Here is a 24319-nt window from a genome sequence, read left to right as displayed (position 1 = left end):
CTCTGAACCTCCACGCCCTATCCTTTTAAATGGAGACAATAATGTATGCATTGTGGCCTTTCTGTGAAGCTTAAATGACATAGTCTATATGAACCAGTATCAAATTCATGCTTTCTGTCTACTCAGTAAAAAAACTAGAAATCTTCTCTCAACAGGCAGAGTTTGAATATATACCGAATGAATACTCACTGTAGCTAGGCACTGTGTTAGAAGCATTATGTAGACTACCTATCTAAAGCAAGGAAATTACACAAAAGTATGAACTTATAACTGATATTGTGTGAACCATGTTAAGTATTTATTAGAGTTACTTACTAGTCTCATTTGTAAAGGCCTGACAGATTTTAATGTTGCCATTATAGCACCAATTCATGAGAGATTTTTTTTTAAATAAGATACTTTTCCTGTTTCTAAAGCTAAGATGTATAACTATGGGACCTAAGACAAAGTCATACTTAAGTTGTGGGTAAAGTCAAATTGAATTTTTATACCATTAACAAGTTCAGGTTTTCCATGTTGCAATTGAAAAAAAAGAAAAAAAGAAACATGTTTCTCAAACCCAGAAAAATACAAAGTATATCTTGGAAGCCCCCAAACAGTCTATACTTCCTTTCTTTGCATCTCATTAGGGAATCAATACTATGGCCTGTTCTACTGTTACATGAACATTACAAGAACTTTCACCTCTTTTCACATCACAACAAAATTATATAAATAAATATGTTAGGACCAAGGGACTGTTTCCACGTTTGGAAACAGATTTATCAACATTGTGTCCTTACCTGGTAAATAGATTGCTGTGCCTTCAACTGACTCTTCATTAATGCCAATCAGGAAACTGGTTTCATTAGAAGTTTCCAGAAGGGGAAATGATGGTGTTGCAAGCTCAGTATTTAACTCTGTGGTGCTTAGTGTTGCCTGCTTATTAGAATCAAGCATCCTCGTCGGTACTTGCTGTTTGGGGGCCGCTACTGTGGAATCCTCCCCTCTGATCAAAGCTGCCTGTGTTCCAGGGTTTATTTCCAGAGAAGGGATGGTGGGCCGCTCAGAAGTCTGTGGACTGGGCTGAGGCACCACACTTGCCTCGACCCCACGAATCACAGAAGCAGAAGTAGAATGTGGCTGCAGTGTAGCACCTTCTAACTTCGTTTCACTTGCTGCTGTGACAGTAGTCTCAGCCTCAGGTGTTTCAATACTGGGAAACACCTTGACTGTTTCCCCAGAAACCTGGACACTGGTTTTGTTGTGAGAATTTTGGAAAATCTCAATTTCTTCTTGAGCAATTAGTTCTGTGGCAGAAGCCTCCGTTGGTTCTAATAGTCTAGGTTTACTTTCATCTTCTGAAGGCTCTGTGTCAAGAGATAAGGATGGAGGCTCAGTTACGTGAAAGTACTCTTCACTCGAGGGTTTGAAAGTCGCTTCAATGTTTGCAAGTTCTCCTGAGGGTACTGGGGATGTGCTGGCATCTGTACTTGGCAGAGCACTTGGCTGGGCGTCCTCTGAGTGCTCAGAGTCTCCACTGCCTGAGTGGACACTGAATGGAGGAGATGATGGTGTCTGAGAGGACAGCTCTGCAAAAGCTGAAACTGTGGATGTGTCAGTGGAATCCAGCAGACGGGATCCTTCCATCACATCAGGTGCCTCTGTTAAACTCTGAGCTGTAAGGTAGGTAGGACCAATACTTATGTAGTGGGTAGGATCTCTCAGTGCCTCCTCAGCCCCAGAAGAGAATTCTGGTTGGAAAGAGGGACTTACGTATTTCTTTTCTTCATCCTCATTCTGTGTCCTTTCCAAATAGCCCAACGTTGATATGACTTCACTCTGGTCTGCAATAGCTTGACCATCAGACAAAGTGCTTGATTCAAAGATGTCATCCAGGGTTTTGGCTTCAGTTTTTGACTCTGGATTAACTGTGGCAGACTTACGAGGAATCGGCAGGGATGTGGCTGTGGGAAGCAAAACGTCTAATTCTGTCTCTGAGCTAAGGATGGGGATCCCAGTTGTGAAGATAAAGCCTGTGTGATCTAATGGATTTCTGTCTTCAGGAGTCTTCGATTTAGGTGTTGCCTGAGTATAATTAGCCAGCAGAATATCACCAGAAGCCTCAAAGTTTTCCTCGGTTGAAGACAGGTTAACAGCTGCTTCATACTTCTCTTGAACTTGAGTGCTGTCTTCACTACTGTCGGGTGGTCCCGAGGGTACTTCTGGATCCAAGTCCGTTTGCATTCCAAGGATGTCTTCATATATTGGTTTAGTGTGATCAATATCAATGATAGTATTTTTATCTGATGTGAGCTCAGGTAGAATTTCAAGGATGGTACTCTCTGTGATTGTCAATATTAAATCCTTGTCCTCTTTGTCCAGATCTATAATAATACTTTCAGTGGCTTTTCTTCTGTCGGGTTTCAATGTGGAATCCCTGAATTCCCCTAAATGGTCTTGGAAACCGTCTGCAGCACCTTCTGTGGCCCTCTCATACGACGCTGTACTTGCCAGTGTACTGGTTGCCTCAGGAGAGCTTTCATTCTGCTCAGGATGAAGCGGCAGCACCATCGAAACTGTTGGGAATCCATCAACAGTAACAGCTTCAACACTTGGAACCTTGGGATGTTTTTCCAGGGCTCTATCAGAAACAAATGTGGTGCTTCTTTGCCTAGTTGCCTGACTCATTCCAGAAGCGTGGACTTCTGCATCAACTGCATCCAATTCCCCAGAACCTTCTCCAGAATGTTCATAAAACAGGTCAGATGGTTTTGGTGTTGATGTAACAAACCCTTTGGCCATTTCAAGATCATAAGTTCTAGCCAGGAAATTCGTGGAAGAGGTTGCTGTTTCTTTCGTTTCTGCTGTTGAAGAACTCTCGCTAGAGACTTGATCAGTCAGAGGCTGTGGTCTGCTGGCCTGGATTTCTTCTGCTCTACCGTGCGTCTGATTTTGAGGAGGTTCGGGGCCTATGGAAAAAGTGAGAGGTGCCGTAAAGGGCCCTGCTGTTCTGGCGTCACTTAAAATTTCTGGTAACGTTGTGCTGGATGCTGTCTCACCATCTTCGAAAATGCTGTCTGTTTTGGAAATGAGTGGTCTCATTTCATTTGCTACATTTTCCATTCCCTCATAGTCTCCACTTGTATCATTTAAGATGCTGGCTTCTAAACTTTGCACTTGAGAAGTCAGGGGATATAATGTGCTAAGGACTTGTTCTATTTCAGTAAAATTCACTGATCCTGTAGTAGGCAAAACTTCTTCCCCAGATCCCAGTCCAGAGAATAAAAGATCTGTATCTGACTCTTTAATTATCGGGCTCGTAACTTTGGGAAAGGGTTTTATACTTTCTTCCTCTTTGATTGTTGAACCTGCAGTTACACTTTCAGCTGGTACTGATTCAGTCACTGAGGCAGTAGCTAAGAAAAAATGGGATTTCTCAGTAACTTCAGGGAGAGTAGTGTACAATGCCAAGCCCTTTGAATCTAGATTTGGAGTGGACACGTCAGCTAAGGAAATGACTTCCTCCTCCATTTTCTCATCAGTACTGTAAGTTTTCTTTGTCATTAGTGTGAAATAATCTGTGGTTCGGAGTCCAGGTTCAGGAAATGTCTGTGAATCAAAAGTTGTTTGTTCTGGTGCAGCAGAGCTTTGAAGGGGTTCAAAAGATCTTTGTTCTTGAATCTTTTCCTCTGATACTATTTCACTTCCATTTCCTTGCCCTACAGGGTTGACTTCTTGTCTAGGCCATAATTTATCTGGCTCCACAGTTGGGGGAAAGTCCACTGAAACTGTGTTATTCTCCTTCACCTCCCCCTCTTTGGTTGAAGCTTTAGTACTCTCAGCTTCTGCTGTTGGCAAAATGGTGGATCTTTGATCAGTTTCATTGATAGCACCTTCTTCTCCCAATCGTTGGTCAATAAATGGGGAATCTGTTCCAGAGGGTTTTCCTGCAGCACTGGGAAACACTTCGTCAACAGAGCTGCTTACGGAGAGCAATTGCTCACCCGAACCCTCAGCAGAGGCTGTGAATTCTTCCCAAGGGAAGGCTGAGGTGCTGACCAAGGTGCTGCCAGGTTCTTCCGAGTCAGCAGTGTGGTTACTGAGGCCCGAGGTAGGTATTACAGAGGGTGACATCTGGGTATCCTTAAATGCTGTATCCCCCGAGCCTTCCGTCATCACTATTTCTTCTTTTGTTATGGGATAAGATACTGTCGTGTATTCTCTGAAGTCACCACTGAAATCTTCCTCCAAAGGAAAATCCGTAGAAAAGCCCTTTATGTCTGCCCTGTGAGTTGGCTCTCCTGAGATCTCTAAAGCCAAGTTTTCCTTGGATGTTTGGCTTATAATTTCAGCAACCTCTCTGTCCACTGCAGTACTCAAGCCTTGTTCGGTTGGCTCAAAAGGGAATACAGTTTCCACATGTGGAGACCAAGTGCCAGCTGCTTCCTTTTCAGCTAGAATTTCAGGCTCTAAATGGAATGAAAGTGAAGAAACAGTGGTGGCTTCTGGGTCAACAGCAGCTTCTCCGGAGCCCTGCTCCATAAAGAGAGAGACGGGGCTCCCTGGGACAGTAGATGACCCCTCCAGAACCCAGGGGTGACCGCTAAGGCTGGGATCTGTGGTCTGTGCCGCCAGATTGTCCAAACCTTCTGTTTCTGTAAAGACAACAGTAGAACTTGTCACTTCCCTTTCAGACTGTGTGGGTGTCACTTGGGACATAAAACTCTTCCTAGTAGCAGCTGCTGAATCATCAAGTGGAGTTTCACTTGACCTTTCGAATTCAGAGGGTGAAACAAACTGATCTGGTCGCTGTGTAGGGGAATGTACCTCAACTGCAGAAGCTGTATCTGTAGTTCCCTTCTCCTCATCTTTCCTTGTTGTTTCCTCCAGAGGTGGACTGAAAACCCACTCAAAAGTGTCTGTCTCCCTTACAAATTTGGTAGGCACTACTGCAGAAACCTGTTCAGAAATTGAATATACGGTGGTTGCAGGAACATCCAAAAGGCTCTCTGTGATCATGACCTTGCTGGTGTCTAAAGTAACAAGGGAGTCTGTAGTATCTCTCTGTGATAAATCAGTTATCATGGCAAATATTTTATTTTTGTCTTCTTCTGCTTCCCCAGAGCCTTCCGGAATTGGAATTGGAGGACTTCCCGAGAACTCGACAATGTGTCTAGGGGTTATTTCCACCCAGCTTTCTACTGTGGACAATGGCTCATCAGGCTGTGGAGTCCCTGTTAAGATAAATGATGCATCCTCTGAGACAGGTGCTGAGAGAGAACTTGCAACTATAGTTGGAGTATGTGTGGTAGAACTTTTTTCTGCCTCTTCACCAAATATTCCTTCGGTAGCGCCTGAAAAGACGATTTTTTGAGATTCTTGGTCAATGGCAGCATCTCCTGAAGACTCTTCAGGAAACAGAGGTACCGATTCAGTATGTTCATGCACCAGACGATCAAGTTCAGGACTTTTCTCTGTGATTGATTCTGGCCCCTCGGTGGCTTCTCTCTCATGGATTGAGGCTGTGGGGAAAATATCAGGCTCGCCGCTTGAAAAAGGCTCTGGTGATTCAGGGTAAATCTCAGGTCTCCACGTAATTTCAAGGGACTCAGTTGTTTCTTTAGATTCATTAGGTTGCATGGCAGTAGACAATCCAGGATGGGTGATTATAAACTGATGACTATCACTTTCACTGCTGTCTGAAAAATTTTGAGAAGGTGCAACACTTTCGAACTGGCCACGCCTAGCTTCTGCTGCTTCTGGGTCCTTGGGAACAGTGGTAACTACATGCTTCCCATTTATGTACTGCACGGATGGGGTGGTCGTGACATCAGTGGCATTGGCACACTCCTCCTCTTCTTCATCCTCTTCACTGTGCAACATACCAAGTAACTCAGGTAAAATTTCAGCAATTAGATCATGCTCTGGATCTGTTTCTTCACTACAAGGCTCATCTTCTTTAGATTCTGAATCTATTGGATGACCCATTACACTCAAATCACTCATTCGACCTGAAAAAAACAAAGAGTTTTCACAATACTTAAATAGAAGATTTGGCAGTGTACGATAGAAGAAATCGATAGCAAGGCTGGCTGATCACACACTCTCACACAAAAAGAAGGATTCAAATCTGTTCACAGTAAGAGCAATCACCCTTCTACACATGGTTCTCAGTCTTCGCATTTGCTGTTTGATATTAACAATGGGGGAAATAAATCCAATTGTAGCAACAGGGCACAAAAGCTCTTCAACATGTTTAACAAAACCATGTCCTTAAAACGAAACAAGGCACCATGTACACACAGTGTAATCATGAAATGGAGGAATTCATCTCTGTGCAAACTGGAAAAAAAAAAATTTCAAGTTAAGATCACTTCACCAGATCATACAGAAAAAGTAACTGATTTTTTGTCCTTCATGTCGGTGAATGCGAAGATGCCCTCTATTGAATAAGGAAATGAAAAGCGATTTCTTCTGGCCTCTTGTCATAATGTATCCTAGAGAAGACTGTTTTTAGAAAAGTGAAAGAGAGGTTTCTTTATAGCTCTTTCACAGTGTGATGACAGTTCTATCCCATTGCAACAGTAAGACAAGACTTAGCTGCATAATAGACTGCAGCCAAATTCCATGCACAAGGGCAGGAAGCCCTGGGGAGGAGGTGCTGGGTGTCTCCATGCAGGGCTGTTTCACAGAAAGCAGCAGGAAAGAAGAGCCCTTCACACCTTTACACCTTTATCTATAATGAGAGGTGATCTGGACTGGGGCAATTGCCATTCTTTTTATTAACCTTTTGTCCAAACAAGGTCAGGAGTCACTTCTAAAGATTAGAACTAGCATACCTGAAATAACACCTATCCTCAGAACATTTCCTAGACTGTAGATTGCCACAGGGTACCAACCACTAAGCCCATCTGCCTTTTCTCTCTCCAGAAATCCACCAGCAAAGCTTCTCATCCAGACACCAGGAGGGAGGACATTCTGCACCCTCATTTGCATTGGAGTAGAATTCAGTGGTCCTTGGAGAGGTTCCTGCCACTGCAGATGTCCTAGTTTCAGAATCATGGCAGCACGGAAAGGTACCTGTGGGTGTGCTGACCCCATGAGAAGACAGAGAGAAGCTTGGAGACTTGCCCAGTATCTTGCCCTCTGGTCCCGGGAACACTGTTGCAGATACAGCTTTCAGCCTAGCCCTGATTCATGCCACACATGTTTAGGTTGAACCTGAGAACTTACAGGAGGAATAATAATTACAACGATGGAATCACTCCTGCCCCCAATTGGTAGGGAAATGGCTCTGTTGTCAAAAGCCACTTCCCTTTACCCATGAAAGTATCAACATCTAACATTTTCTGATGTCAAAAAAGAAAAACACTGTATTGAGACGGTAGCAATATTGTTTGTATTCTTTGCATACGTGTGTGCTCAGTCGCTTCAGGCATGTCTGACTCTTTGCATTGTATTCTGTGTCAACATAAATACAGAAGTATATGAACATCCAATAAAAACTCTACAGAGCTCCTTCTGTTTTTAACTATGGTTTGTTAATAAAAAAAAAATAAAGACCACAAAACTTTTATGTAACTAGAAGATATATTGTATTTACATAAATCCCTTTCACTCTAATAAAAACAAAAAAAAATACTTTTTTCTCTGTATCCTATCTTCACTGTATTGTCACCATAAAATGTCAATACTATTTGTGTCAGAGTAGGTTACTCTTCCCTAATACATGTCCATACTATTTAACTTTCACACACTACAAATCATTCTTTATATCTCCACTGTATACATTCAGTGCTTAAATCATGTAAACAAAGTGGGATAGGTATTCAAATGAATGAAAAATACTGCTACCCTAACTAGAAATGTGATCAATACATAACTCTGACATATGACAAAAATATAAAACCCCACCTGGAGGGGTGGGATGGGGTGGGAGGTTGGAGGGAGGTTCAAGAGGGAGGGGACATATGTATACCTATGGCTGATTCGTGTTGGTGTATGGCAGAAACCAATACAATATTGTAAGCCAATTATCCTCCAATTAAAAACAATAAACAACTGAAAAATAAATAAAACAGATGGCCAAAAAGGACCTACTGTAAAGCACAGGACACTGTGCTCAGTATTCTGTAATAATCTAAATGGGGAAAGAATTTGAAAGAGAATTTACATATGTATATGTAAAGCTGAATAACTTTGCTGTATACCTGAAACTAACAGAATACTGTAAATTAACTATAAACCAATATAAAATTAAAATTAAAAAAATTAAAAATATGTAAAACTAATATAGATGATTGCTGCCATAGAAGTTATAGCTACTCCCAATTGCCAAACTCATGGAAATAACTAAATACCTTACCTTTTTTTTCAAAAAAGAATAAGTTCATTTAATTCACAGAAGTTATTACTGTGATCTTGTACTGTTTCATGATGTATGTTTTAAAAGAAAACATCTTCAGATAATAAATACCTTTTAATGCAGCTTTTGCTGAAGGCTACCTCTCACTAAGAAAAAAAGAATGTGAGAGAATATATATGCATATACGAGAGAATGCACCTTTAAATGCCTTCTGTACAAATGAATCTTTTGAAATATCACATCTATAACCTTATCTAACCACTAAATTAAGTAGTCTCATTGTTAATACTATTTGAATATAGTTGAGTGAAAGCGTGTTAGTCGTTCAGTAGTGTCTGTTTGCAACCCCATGGACTATAGCCCACAAGGCTCCTCTGTCCATGGAATTCTTCTCAAGCTAAGAATACTGGAGTGGGTTGCCATTTCCTTCTCCAGGGGATCTTCCCGACCCAGGCATCGCACTCAGGTCTCCTGCACTACAGGCAGATTCTTTACCATTTGAGCTACCATGGAGCTATGCTCAGTTAAACAATTCCGTGAAACTTTGTAGAATTTAACAGGAACTTCAAAAATATGCTGATTTTAAATTGCTTATAGTGTCATTTAGCATATCACCCTTTTCATTAGGTTTCATTAGGTATAAATATGAGAACTCATTATTAAAAATGATCACACATACAGTCTAAATTTCCATAGCACCTTGCATTTAAATACAGAAAGAATTTCAATAAGAAGCATAGGTGCGTGTCAAGCATATAAAAAAAAATCCCCATCACATTTTGTACCTTTGTATAAGCAGTGGAGATTAAACTAACTACTCCACCAAGCTTCTCCAGCCAAACACAAGGATAAATAAGGGAATGACTGCTTGATAGTCTTTATTTATAAATTCCTAGGCTGGGAATAGGGTAAAAATATTCAATGTTATTATAGATTTGTATGAATTTCTAAATAAATTCCTTACTTTTTAGAAAAACAAAATGGATATAAACACATTCCATGAACTTCTTAGTGAATAATTCTAGATAGAGGTTCCATTAGGTATGATGTTGGTAGCTCTAAAAATAAGTGGGGTGGAAAAAAGCAGAAAGAAGACACAGAGGCCTGTCAGTGTGTCAAATGTCAGCATCTCAAAGGAACTGACACTCTGACACTCACTTACATGTTTTACAAAAGAAAAGAATAATTTAAAATAAAATGTTTTCCTAGAACATAAAACAAAGAACTTATTGTAAATCAACAATTTTTATAATAATTTCATTGACTATCAACTCATTAAGTCTATTTAATTCAATTAATTAAAGTCCCTGACATTCATTTTATGTTCTCTAATTGCAGTTCAATGAACAGAGTATAATATTCTTTTAGCCCATTTTCCACTTGGATAAGGAACCCTGACATTTCTTATTGCTCATAAATCCGAGAACTCCCTTAGCATTTTAGACCAGCGTATTAGAATATTTCACCAAAAGACTCAACTGTTAGATGTAACTTACTCCATTTTCTAACCTAAATAAATATCACAATACTTCAGTCACAGCCATATACTTCACAACACGGCACAGCATCATACTGGTTTTTGCAAAATTAAATTAACTCCCACTCCTTGCCTGGCACCCAAAAATGCAATCTCCTCAGGACCAACTGACTGCACAAAATTTACTGAATACCTATTCTCTGTGAGACTACATGGCAGACTCATATTTACCAACTTTACATAGACCTACGACCTCCAACGGTGTCTTCCAAATCTTTCTCTTTCTCTCTGAAACAAGTCCTCTTGCCAATAGGTTAGAGAAATGACATTCCTATAATTCTTTTCTACGAAGGACACTTTTTGATTGTACGTAATGCAAATGTACCAATCATTACATTAAATTAGAATTCCTTTCTCTACCTGCCTTCCAAGTATCTGATATGCCTTGCCTCAGAATGGCAGAAAACACAGAAATACTTTAGGCAATTTCATCTTATGCTTCTCTTTGTTCTTTGAAGCTGGCACTGACCAAAGGACTATCAGCACATCATAATAAACAGTGATTGAGAAGATACATTTCAAAAAGTCCTCATTGAATATGGGCACTGTAAAAAATGCTCCACTTAACAAGAATTCTTAACAGAGATATGAAATGTGGCATGAAATTATTTTGTTTCCTTTTTTGAAAGGAATCTTTTCACAATTAACTTATCAGTGGAAAGTGAAAGTGAAGTCACTCAGTCAGGTCCGACTCCTTGTGACCCCAGTGGACTGTAGCTCGACAGGCTCCTCCGTCTATGGGATTTCCCAGGCAAGAATACTGGAGTGGGTTGCCATTTCCTTCTCCAGAGGATCTTCCCGACCCAGGGATCAAACCCGGGTCTCCTGCATTGTAGGCAGATGCTTTACCGTCTGAGCCACCAGGGAAGTCTTAATAACTTATCAGTATTTATTATTAAAATAAGTTGTGTTCCAAATGGTTTCTTCTGATTTCTTAATATTGGTTCAAGGGTGAAGAAAATATTCATTGCCCAGGGCTTTGAAGACAATTTTTTTTTGCCAACAGATTCTCTACAGATGAATCTACATTTTATTCTCAGCATGGCAAGTTTGTTTTCATACTTTTTAAATGTCATGAAGGGCTTCCCTGGTGGCTCAGTGGTAAAGAATCCACCTGCCAAAGCTGGAGACACGGGTTCAATCCCTGATCCGGGAAGATCCCACGTGCTGAGGAGCAACTAAGCCCATGCACCACAACTATTGAGAGTGTGTTCTAGAGCCTGGGAGCCACAACTATGGAGCCTGCAAACCTCAACTACTGAAGCCTGTGCGCCCTAGAGCTCGTGCTCTGCAACAAGAGGACCACTGCGGTGAGAAGCTCACATACGGCAGCTAGAGAGTAGTCCCCACTCACCACAACTAGAGAAAAAGCCTGAGCAGCAACAGACCCAGCACAGCCAAAAATTAACAAATAAATAAATAAATTATTTTTGTAAAAAGTCACAAAATCTACTTAGGATAGACAAGTGAATTCACTCCTGCCACTGCCAACTCCATCTCACCCATATTCCAATTTGCTCCTGTTTATTTAGTTTCTGAAGTTACTTCTTCATCCCCCTTTCTTGCCACCACCCCCACCCAGCACGCATATTATGAGAGAGTTGCAAGAGCTATAATTATTGCAAACCAGAAAAGTTTCTTTGTAGGGTGTGTGACTGGCGGGGGGTGGAGGGGAGTAGGGAACACCTGTGTTTTTGTGAAAGCAGGTATTTCATCATGCAATTGTGATCTGCTTTATTTTGTACTAACAGTGCAACCTCATGGAATAATTAATGACCCTAGCTCTTAGGTGAACAAATCCTTATAAAAGACGACTCTATTTTAGAATTTTATTCTAAGGGTGATATAACTTTTATTTGGACTGCAAGAGTCAAACCACAGAACTCTACAGACTGTATGTATAATCTTTTCTCTGTTTCTATGAATGTATTTTAACAGCTTGAATATACCACGCTAATAGATTTTTTTAATGGCATTTCACGCAAAGCTTTATTGCTAGCTGACCTCAAATTACTCATCAAGTATATTTAAGTACTTCATGGCAAAGTTTTGTAGACATAGCACAAGTCTTACAATCACACTGTTAGCAGACACAACACAGTTGCTAAGATGCTGAGGCAGCTGGCTAAAGTCCATTTTTTCTATAGGGAACTCTACAATTTAAGAGCTTTTAATTAAATATAAGTATATACCAATCCACTCAGTGGTGAGATATTAGGATCACATTTCTCTATTAAAATAGATTTCATTTTAATGTGTGGAAAAAAATATTTTGGTTCCTTATTTAAAAAATACAATAGACAGCCATACTGAAGTACTTGAGAAACACTTATAGAATTTAAATAGAGAAAACTTGAAGTTGTCTAAGATGTTTAAGCTTTCTGACACATACCTATGAATCTAATATAATTAAATAATTATAATATAATTATAATCTAATATAATCTAATCAGATATAAGCAAATGCTTCAATTTCATTAACCATTGATATATTCTTAACTAAAATAAAATGCTAGCTGCCACCCTGTAAAGCAAAGAAAACTACCTAATGTGCCCTTCAACTAGGTTGTCTCAGACGTTCCAAATTTCCCAACATTTTCAAAATTTGAGACACTAAAAATGGTGCCAACTCAGGATGTTGAAAAAAAAAAATGACATTAGTGATCAAGACATAAATATCTTCCCCAAAACTTGTCAGTTGTTTTCGTATGCTTAAATTACTTTAATAATTGAAAATCACGTGATATTTAGATCAATGCCCAATCCCTCCAGAGGTAAGAGATTAAACTAGAGGCCAGGAGATCAAGATTGGATTCCGTGACCCGTGTCTCCCTGTTAGCTCTGCTAGCTGAGGTTCATCTGGTGCACCATCCATGCATGCTATTGGACACTGACAGCTCCTGCTTGCCGAGAAAGGAGCTCAATATTTCTCAATTCATGAATTTTACACCCAGAAAGCGTAATAAACAATATAAGCATTTCTGATGGCCTCACTTTTGAGGCAGACATGTTATGGGGATGATAAATGGGAATCCTCTCTTTCCCCAGCTTCAGATAATCCTCTAATAATGCTGTTCTTTCAAGTGGAAAGAATGTGTTTAGATACAGTCATCTGCTCTAAGTGCGCTTAAGGAGTTACCACTGAGTGTGGTACAAGAGGCCGAAGGAACTCCCTAACTCCCAATTTTTAAAGGGTAAGGGCTTTCCTGGAGAGCTTAATCAAGTAATTTTGGGCCCTTCAAGCATTTTTGAACAGTAAGATAAAGAGCTATATGAAAAAGAAGGCAGGTTATTTTAGTTTGTAAATGTTTCCTTGAAAGCAGAGCAAATGACAAAAACCAATTATTGGGCAGTACTTACTTTTCTTATCTTTTTTATGTTAGTTTCCTATGATTGTCAAAGCTTTTCATAGATAAATAGATGACAGATAATGACTAGATGCCCAACACCAGAAAAATACTTTGTTCAAAATCATGGATTTAAAATTTAGGTAAAACGCTTTGACATACGTAAAACAAATGCCCCTCATATGTGTGTGTGTGTGTGTGTGTGTGTGTGTGTGTGTGTGTGTGTGTGTGTGTATCTCAATACTTTCTTCTAAGCTCTCAAATTACAGCTACTAAACTGAACTTTACCAAACATCATTTTGTTTTAATTACAATACTCCCTTCTTCAAAAGTTACCTCTTCCAACTGACCTCTTCAAAAGCATGTTCAAACAGCTCCATCACTGTCCTCACATTTATCCTCATCCTCTCACTTTTTGTTCTCATTCTCTGCATCTCTGAGTTGGATGCACAGAATCTATGCCTCCATCTCGATATCCTCTTCATTCTCAACTCACACTTCTACTCAACAAGAATCCTCTTCCCTCAAACTTGGAATGCTTCATAAACCCTCCTTGGAGCTTCACTTCTGCATTTATGAATGATCCAGCTGAAGTCTCCATTCCTCCAGTCTGTCTAGTTGTGTCTTTAATTTGTATGCCACAGGACTTATGTCATATTGTTTCTTATTTATAAATTCACTAGTGGTTATTATATACTTGTCTCACCTTCCCTACTAACTTCTATGTTCCGTCATTAAAGTGAAAGTAAAGCTCTCCAATTTCTAGCCACTTAGCTTCTCTTTGGGAATTTAGTTGAAAGAATGTCTACATAGTTATTTATCATCAAGAATGGAAACATTTACATTTACTACTTTGACACTTTCTTTGAAATATCTGCATTTTTTCTGGTACTGAAGAAAGTGGTTTTTGGCTGCAATAATAGCTCAAATTCTGAGACACAACTAAAAGAGACACAGATTACGCAAATATTAAAGACTTCTATGGCTACGAAAATCAGATAATCTAAGTAGGTAGGCATAGTCTCAATATTATTTTTTATCGTTCTTTTCCTTTCCAAATATAGAATCCATATAGGTTTATCTCAGGGCAATACTCAGTATTTTTCTCAAGTGGAAATATATAATGAACAAATTCACTTTGTCAGTATAGTCAAAAGAATTCTTAAGCCATGAGCATATGTATTTCCTTTTAATTTCCATGTTGATAGAGAGAAAGTAATATGGATATGGCAATGTGAGGTATGCAGGTCCATGTAATTCAAGATACATTCTCCACCCCTCACGATCACTTTTGATTCAATTACAATTACTCTGAAATGTTAAAAAACATATGTTTCAATTATAGTTAATTCTATTTTCTTCCTTCCTTACAGATGCCAAGATTCATTTAACATGTGTGAGAAAAGCTACCCTTCCCAAAATGTGATAAAGACCACCATTTCACTTAGGGGAGACTAAATTAAACATTTTTTTTTCCTCCTTAAAACTGATAAAATACAACTCAAACTTGCAGAGGTTGAAAGCAGCCCCTTCCCCAGGTATATGTCTATATTTCAACCCCTGTCTGAAGGTCAGAAAGCCTTTATTTTACTGTAGGGTTCAACATTTGCCAGGCAGAAAGACCACATGCATTTAAAAATACAGACATCTACTACTAAAAAAAGAAGGTAAATTTAAGAAAAGAAACAAAAAATATGAAGGCCTGAGCCCCACCACTAGAAATTCAGATTTGAGTTGTCTAGTGGAGGATGGGGAAGCAGATGTTTTTATATGGAGGCTCCCTGGTGATTCTGATATAAAGCCAAGGTTGAGAAGCAACATGAGCAGAATTTATGCACTGGGAGATTTCCTGGGGCTCCTTCAAACCCCTGCACAGAATGGCATCACTATCGGTCAGGTGCTGATACCTGGTTGGTGCTGTTCTGTGGCCTCCTGGGCAACATGGATGGTTGCTCAGCAAGAGGATGAATGCCCAGAGTTTCCTGTGAGGCTGATTCTGAGCCTTTGTCTGTTATATTAATTTACTTCATTGTTGCTATTGTTGTTCAGTTGCTCAGTTGTGTCCAAATCTGAGACCACAAGGACTGTAGCAAGCCAGGCTTCCTTGTCTTTCACTATCTTTTGGAGTTTGCTCAAACTCACACCCATATTACCTCTATTTTCCTTTTTACTAAAGCAAGCAACTAGCTTTTACTGTATACTCTTCTTGCTTATTGGTTATTTCAAGTTGCCTTCCCAACTAAGCTATGAATGACATTATTTTCCTTTCCCTAGCCCTGGTGGCTCAGATGGTAAAGCGACTGCCTGCAATGCGGGAGACCCGGGTTTGATACCTGGCTCAGGAAGATGCCCTGGAGAAGTATATGGCAACCCACTCCAGGACTCTTGCCTGGAAAATTCCATGGACCGAGGAGCCTGGTGGGCTACAGTCCATGGGGTCGCAAAGAGTCAGACATGGCTGAGTGACTTCCATTCGCTTCAGCCACAGAGTAGCTTGATTGAATGGCTTTATTTCGACAAGCTTTTAAAATACTTCCTGGGAGTGAGTGTGAAGAGATGGGCAGAGAATGTTTTATCTTCAGAGAGTGAAATGGCTCCCTTAGAAAGCAGAGCAAGGTAAGATCACAACGTAATAAAAGATGGTAACGATAGTATATCCCTTTGTACTCTACAGAAGCATACGTTGGTCTGTTTTCTTTTCCCTTTCTCAACTTAGAGAAACCCAAACCTACTCCAAACAGCATATGGCCAAAGAAACTAACTGACCCTGTGAGATGCCAGGAAAACTGTGGTGTAAGATGAAAAGATGAAGTCACTAGAAGCCAGACAAGGTATGTAATGTGATTACATACTGGGGGCAAGCAGGTCTGGGTACAGTACTGTGACATAATATGTCAAGCTTTCATAGACACAGATTGTTGAAGTACAATTAAACTTTCCCTCTCACTCAAGGGATTCTTTCTTTCCAGTTTCAAATCTCCTACTTTAACTTATCTATGGAAAAATTTATTTATACATTATCAAAAAATCAAAGTACTTCCATACAAACGAAAAACAAAATATACAAGTTTTCACTAAAAAATATTCCCCTGCCCCCTCAACCAGAGCCCCATTCTTGGAATCTTTCTATCAATAAAGTCATTTATTAACCAGCTTCTTTTTTTTATATATGTGACAAACGGCCTCACTGAGGTTCAGTGTAATAAATTTTTCAAATAAATTTTAAAACTGACAAAAAAAGATAATGCATTTAAATTATTTTTTCATTTTACCTCATTAAAATGAAACCTTTACAGAGCATTTCTTCTTCTGTTTCTTTTATTCCTTTGCTCCTCTCACCACACGTCTCTCCCCTTAGCTACACCCCTCCCCTCCAAAAGTTCTGAACACTGTCTGGGCCCGTGAATACATTTTTTATTCACTGCACAAATGAATGATCTAAGAGCTATTAAGAAAGAAGAATGTAATCCCTGTGTAGAGAACTAGGGGGTTTCCTTGACAACAACAAAAAGACAGCAGGGAATGCCCATGTTTTCTATGAATATGCAAGAAGAGGCCTGGCCCAGCACCTGGAAAAATTTATAAAGAATTTGTGAAAAGATCTTTGCTTTGAAAAAAATTAAATTGGTAACCATCAAAAATCACAAGTCCAATTTTCACACATGAAAAAGAGCAGAAAGTTAATGAGTTCTACATGATGATAGTATAGAATCAATACTATAACTATATTTAAAATTTAAATAAGGGCTGCAGCTGCTTCTGATTTGCACCCAAAATGGCATCACCCTAGACAAACACAATCCATAGATGATTAAAATTTTAACAAGCTCTTGCAGTCAGACAGATACTAGAGTACAATTATATTTGTCTCGCTGTGGTATAAATCATCTCAGATTTTAAGGTAATTGCATTTTTAACATATTTAATACAAGGCAGTCTACATTTTCCTACATTTCTAAGTTCACAATGAAACTGCTGTAGCTGAAAGGGATTCGTTTCTACTGTGCTTGGTGCCCTCTAGTCACTTAGGAGGGATTAAATGTGCGATGTGCCTGCCACCATGTCTTTCAAGTCCAGCAAGAGATACCCTTCTCTTTTAAGTGATCTGGTGAGTTTGGAGTATTAGCACATATGTTTACTATTATAACAGCTGAGGCCTCTGGCAATCAAGCAATTTACCCAAGATCAAATAGGTGGCAGATAACAATGGTGACCATGAACCAAAGTCTGTTTCCAAAGGCTCTTTCCACTCCATCGAACTGTACCCCATGGATCAAATCAACTACCTATCCATGGACGTTCAGAATATCACAGAGTGTGCTTCAAAACTCCAGTTCTAGTATAGTACTTAGTGAATGGCAATTATATGACTATTTGTTGAATACATGTATATTGATATATGTTTGGATACATACATATATGTATAGCTCAGTTGGTAAAGAACCCACCTGCAATGCAGGAGATCCCGATTCGATTCTTTGGTTGGGAAGATCTGCTGGAGAAGGGATAGGCTACCCACTCCAGTATTCTTGGGCTTCCCTTGTGGCTCAGCTGGTTAAGAATCTGCCTGCAATGTGGTGAGACCTGGGTTCGATTCCTGGATTGGGAAGATCCCTATATGTGTGTGTGTATATGTATATATATAGTCATCTTTTGTTACATAATCCTTGTGATTTGGAAAAAAAGAGTACATATCAGAATTTAGGAACTATTCTTTCTATACAATAATCACTACTACATCCATTTTACTGGCAAAAAATTCTGACAGAAAATTTAAGAAATTCCTGGGTCCACATTGCCAGGAATCAAAGGAAAGACTGATTGTAGCTTCCCCAACTTACATCACCTACTTCTGTAATACTGCTAATTCAAACTGCATTTGAATTAAGATATTATAAAACTTTAAATCACCTTTTAGGGCATGCAGCCCACTCTAAAAAGTAGTTTTATGTCATTTAATTTTACAAATGTGTAATTCTGAACCATGATACATCATGGGACGTGTTTTGAAAAGCTAAATGTACTTAACTTACAGATGATGCTCTCTTTATCAAAATGTATCAATCATTGAAAAATAGGAAAAGGTGAGAGAACAGTCCTTCCTGAGGAAGTTGCCCGAAGTTTCCATGAATCTGTACAGGCCTCTAGGTGAATCCTAAGAAGGCATCCATCTTCTGAATCGGGGTGCCACTCTGTCATTCAAGTCCTGTCTAGAAAAATGCCTGATAGTACTTGGGGCTCCTTGGCCCAACTGGTGAGCGTCTGTTGTGAAGCAATAGGTTAATAACGAGTTTTCAGTAATTTGTTTTTTATCTTACCCTTCCAACAAGAACCAGCTTATATTTCATCCTTCTCATGAATATTTTCTGAATCCCCTGCCTTCATTGATTTCTTCTTCATTGACATTATCTGCCATTTAGTCAGTATCTCATACTTAGTGTGTAATTATGCATTTCTGTACTGTTATTACATTTGACTATGTTAATATAGCCTCCTCAAAAGCATTTAAAGGCTTTGGGAGCAGGGCCTATGGTTTACACTTATTTTGTGTCCCTTTTGATTCTGTTAAAGGACACAGCATGTTATAGCCTCACCTGAGGGTAACCCTTGACTGACTACTCTACTAGAAGACAGTGTGTGCTTTTCTCTCAAGGTCGCTGCTAATGTCGACTAGGTGGCATTTGTCTTTGGCTAATGCCCCACCTCAATAGTAGCTTTGATACTGGCAACTTGTAATTGCAAGTGCCATTTTCAAAAAGAACAGGCAATGGTTCATGTTAAGAAGAAGACAACAAAGCTCCTTTTACCCATCTACAGAACATCTCATTTATTAGCAAGCCTCAACCTGTGAGAAACACGATTTTAATGTCTTCAAGATTTTCTGGAGTTTACTGGGTTAATGAAATATTTATCGAGCATTTAAAGGTTAGAGATTCTATGTGTTTTGTATGTGTGTCTTATGCGAGTGTATGTGTTACACATACAAAATATTTCACTTAGAAGGACTTGGTAAAAAGGTAAGCTTTGATCTGTAGTGTAGTGTTAAGCTCATTAATAATTTAAAAATATTAAGGCCAATTCTTTTTTTCCTACTATAGAAATGAAGGGAAAAGAGACAGTCTCTTCTTTTTTTCATTATTTTACCAATAGAAGAATTCAGTCCTTTTCTAGACGGCCAAGGAGGAATGAGGGAAGCCATCCTAATTCCCTGCAGGGGGAAAAAAAAACATGTGCTTCTCTGGCAGGGAGCCACAGCTGGAGCCCAGCAAAGGGAACCACTCAAGTGTGTAGGCACCTGCCCCATCCACTTTCAGGGATGTGCTCCAAAATTCTGCAGGAGAGAAACAGCCCAGAAACAGAGCTACTGGTTTCAGCATGCTGTTCTCCTGCCATAGCAGGTATCTGAATAGCATACACAGAGCCTCTTATTAGCAGCAAACGAAATCTAAGCCATCTCCTCTTAAACCAATAGAATGCCAATGAGAAGTCAGTCTTTCCAGAGTCTATGTCCTTTCAGAAACTGACGGACAGAGCAGCACCTGAGCCAACAGGGAGTCATTATTCCTGTGAGTTCATCAGGGGAGAGAATTGCCTCACTGCAAAAATGCTCCAAGGAGTGCCAAGACTCAGACTAGTACCAAAGTGTCAGACCCAGTGTGCCTCTGTCTGCCATCTGCTGCACTTTCAACATGATAAAATATATAAAGAGTGGTCTGAAAATATCAAGCTGTAAGTGCATGCTTGATGATTTTGCTCTGCACATACTCTGAAATATATATAATTTTGAATACATATAGCTATCAATAAGATTAAAGTTAGATTTGCTTAATTTGTTTTATTCAGAATCATGTAGAGTTATCCAAAGGTAAATGTTAATAAATGTGTATCATTATAGTGAGATATACACATACATGTAGTGAAAACTGTGTGTGTGCTTAGTTGCTCAGTCGTGTCCAACTCTTTGCGACCCCATAGACTGCAGCCAGCTGGGCTCCTCTGTCCATGGACTTCTCCAGGCGAGAATACTAGAGTGGGTTGCCATTCCCTTCTCCAGGGGATCATCCCCACCCAGGGATCGAACCCATGTCTCCTGCATCGCAGGCTGATTCTTCACCATCTGAGCCACAAGGAAAGCCCATATAGTGAGAGACCAATTTAAAACACGTTTTTACTTAAAAAAAAAAAATCAATTCATTCAGAAATGAGTGTATTTTTTGCTGCTCTATTCTGAATTACCCAAATGATCTCATTCTCTTTCTAGCTGTGTTCTGAGATACATGTTACCTTAGAAACTACCACTGGGGATGAGAGAGGGGCCCCAAGAAAGTGGGGCTCCTAATATCCCCCCTCAAACACTAACCAGAACAGCCACTCTTTTATGTGCTCAAAATATGGAGACCCTGAATAAGATTTTGTCTGAAGAAAGGAATCTGATCCTATAATTAAAAATCTGAAAGGAGTTCTACATAATAAATTCTATAAAAATGAAAAATGTGATTTAAAAAATTATATAAGGTTATGTTGGGTAACATTACTTTTTTAAAAACTGATGACTGTGCATTCGATGGTATAAATATTGGCATTTACCCAGATATATCCTATACTCAGAGCTAACGACCCTTATTCCTTACCGTCTCCTCAACAGCATCATATTCAGAAAATAAATCTTTAGCTCTATGTACATTTCTCAAACATACAAAGAAAAATGCAGATGGGATTAATCATATGGGAATTATTTCTGAATGATGTAAGCAATAAAGTACCATAATTCTCAACAAGGAAACCGAGCAAAATAAACTCTAGAGGCCAAAATTATTTTTCTCAAAAACCTCATTAATCCTTAATGCCATTTCATCGATATTTTATATTTATTATCATTTTCGGAGAAGGCAATGGCACCCCACTCCAGTACTCTTGCCTGGACAATCCCATGGACAGAGGAGCCTGGTAGGCTGCAGTCCATGGGGTCGCAAAGAGTCGGACACGACTGAGCGTCTGACTTCCTTTCACTTTTCACTTTCCTGCATTGGAGAAGGCAATGGCAACCCACTCCAGTGTTCTTGCCTGGAGAATCCCAGGGACGGGGGAGCCTGGTGGGCTGCCGTCTATGGGGTTGCACAGAGTCGGACACGACTGAAGCGACTTAGCAGCATTATCATTTTAGATTCATATTGGCTTAATACCTGTCTTACACTTAGACTGGATAGCTAGAGATGATAAAACTAGCAAAAAAGAACATCTGACCAGCAAACAGTACCAAGTGAGTCTGACAAGTAATAGGCAGTTTACATGAATTTGTTTAAAAAAAAAACCACTGATAAGTCACTTATTTTAACGTTATAACCATGAGCATTTGCATAATAATGTTTACATTTAATATCTGTAGACTTCTAAATTATTCTTTGAGTTAAAATTACAGTGTACTAGCTTTTAAAAACTTTCATAATCCTGTTACCCTAATTTATGGCATTTCAGATGATTTCAAGGAGGAGCATTCTTTTAAAAAAGGGAAAGAGTCCAGAATTGAGCTAAGTCTTCCTATGCCTTTAAACTCTATAGACTTCGTGTGTGTGTGTGTGTGTGTGTGTGTGTGTGTGTGTGTGTGTGTGTATGTTAGTCACTCAGTCATGTTTGACTCTTTGTGACCCTGTGGACTGTAGCCCACCAGGCTCCTCTGTCCATGGAATTCTCCAGGCAAGAATACTGGAATGAGTGGTCATTCCCTTCTTCAGGGGATCTTCCTGTCCCAAGAATTGAACCTGGGTATATCCTTCATTGCAGGCAAATTCATTACCGTCTGAGCCATCACATGTTCACAAAGAAAACCTTTCAATAACTTTTCAAAGTGCAGGTGTGCATATTACTTCTGAAATAGACAGGAGCCATGTTTTCAGTATCCCCTGAACCACTGTTAAACACACCCTATAGCATTTTTCAGCTCATAAAAGTTTTATGAGCTGAAAAGTTCCTTCAGATTTTTTTAACTGCTAACTACAGTTGCCCTCTGGCAACAGCACCCTAAGTTGCTATTAAGATCCATTTGAGCAAATAGAACATAAACGTGTCCTGCATAGTGTGTTTTGTTTAATACTAGTAAAAATTTTTTAAAAAATCAAGATTTATGTGACTTGCTGAGAGCAGCAAAAAAAGTATGAATGCCTTGGTTTAGTGTAACATGGGTGGTATTTTTGCTTACTTGAATATATAGTACATGTAGAGGTCAATTTTATGTTTTTGAATAGATTTATACAAATTTCTACATGTACCAAGGATTTTCCAGTTTGGAAAAATGTGCCTTGATACATAAAAAGGTTGGTTTTCCAGGCACATATGTATTTTTCCTTATTAATGTACACCTGCCTTAAAACTCATTAATTTAACATCTGCTCTCGGGTTTTCCCTTTCCAAAGTGAAAAATGCTTGAAAAATTAAATTTCTCATAGAAAACAAATAAAATGAGTATAAGCAGTTAGACCTGAGCCATCATCCTCATTGTCATATCAAGACAATAGACAGTGTTTTTAGTCTTAAGAAGGGCATATATAAAGCATACAGAAAAGACAGATAGATGCAGGGACAGGGGAGAAAAAGAGAGAGATGGAGAGAGGGAGTTAATAGATAGATACATGTTCTATTCTCATCCCTAGCCCCCACGCCCCACCCCACTCCCTGGAACCCCCTGCCAAAGAAGATAAACAAGTAGTCCCTTTCCTTTCTGGCCCATTGTTATCAATGCTGAACGGAAATTAGTTTGAAGGCAAGTCATGGTCACAGGTTTTAAAAGTGAGATTGACATATATACACTGCTATGTGTATAAAATAGATAAGTATAGCACAGGGAACTCTACTCACCACTCTGTGGTGACAAAGAGGGGATAGATGAATATGTATAGCTAATTTACTTTGCTCTACAGCAGAAACTAACACAGCATTGTTATTTGGACTAAAGTCCAAATAAAAGAAAAAAGAAAACAAGAAAAGTTAAAAAAAAGGTAGAAAAAACAGGAGGAAATACCTAGTTGTGTTTCCCAGATCCAGCTGACTTAAGTTAACAATTCAGATTAAAATACACACTTTGTATAAATGGTTTATGAGTTAAATTACTCAGACTCTCCATTTCAAGTAGCCATTTATAAACTTAGATTTTTTTTTTTTTTTCTGATGACTGCCAATTCTTCCAGGGAGATTGAGTTTCAGTTTTCCCGTTTGGTAATTTGATTACCCTCACCTCAATGCACAGTTTCCCATTTAGAAGAGTTTTTAAATGCAGAACATGTTTTCCTGCTTTATCTACCATTTGATTCAACATAGTATCTACACTAGCACGAGAGTAATCTAAGTTGGGAAAAACTTTTGTATAGTTAGTCATTCAAGAATTTTTTTTTTTTTAATTCTCAAAGTAAGCCTTCATAGGAATCCCTAAGCTTCTCTTCATTTCTTTCTTTTTCATAGTAATATCCTCTTGTCACTTTTCCAGCCCTACTAACAGCAATCCTCATTCCCACTACTTGGCAGCCTGTCCTCTCTCTCCATCTTCAATTACAAGAGGCAGAAGAGCAATGTAGGAGAGAAGAAATATGGTTTCCAAGAAACAGCATCGTTAACAGGAAAATAATGCTCCAATTCTGACCTCATTCAACTGTATTGGAAAGTGGAGATTAATGTCAATACTCTGAGAGTGTATTCTCTTCTCTGCTATTCACTGTCTCACAAGAGCTTTTATATGGAGAAAGTTCTGGGTGGTAGAGGCCAAATTACCGTCTAACTGGAAGCCAGCTGACTCGACATTAGAGCCACCCGTGTTCCCAACAAGTGCGTCCCTGAGCAGGCTCATGAGCATCGCATCCTTCTTACAAAAAATGACACCTCTAGGGGAATAGCCCAAGAGTAAGAGAAAAAAACCTCTCAAAAAACATTCTTCTAGCTTGACTTCTCATAGCCAGGTTAAGGAAAAACGAGCATTTATTCCTCTAATCCACACACTAAAACTAAAATACAGCAACTTAACTAAAACCAATGATCTTAACTTCTAAATTAAAAAAAGACAAACCTGAATAGATCTATTGAACTGCATATAACATGTATTCG

At 39.1% G+C, this 24319-nt stretch overlaps 1 protein-coding gene across 2 annotated transcripts in view; it reads right to left on the bottom strand.

The window, feature by feature from the left end:
- VCAN (versican) overlaps positions 1-24319 on the bottom strand; it is a 118045-nt gene that overhangs the window by 42209 nt on the left and 51517 nt on the right. For both annotated transcript variants that reach the window (XM_081503895.1, XM_081503896.1), the window contains one exon: positions 783-5993. In XM_081503895.1, the coding sequence (XP_081360021.1) occupies positions 783-5993 (5211 nt within the window). The remainder of the gene's footprint in view (positions 1-782; positions 5994-24319) is intronic.

Source organism: Giraffa tippelskirchi, chromosome 6 (genome assembly GCF_054371585.1).
Source record: "Giraffa tippelskirchi isolate mGirTip1 chromosome 6, T2T-mGirTip1v1.2.pri, whole genome shotgun sequence".
Taxonomy (NCBI): Eukaryota; Metazoa; Chordata; class Mammalia; order Artiodactyla; family Giraffidae; genus Giraffa; species Giraffa tippelskirchi.
Note: the sequence above shows the minus strand (reverse complement) of the source record. Positions and strands in the feature narration are given on the sequence as shown.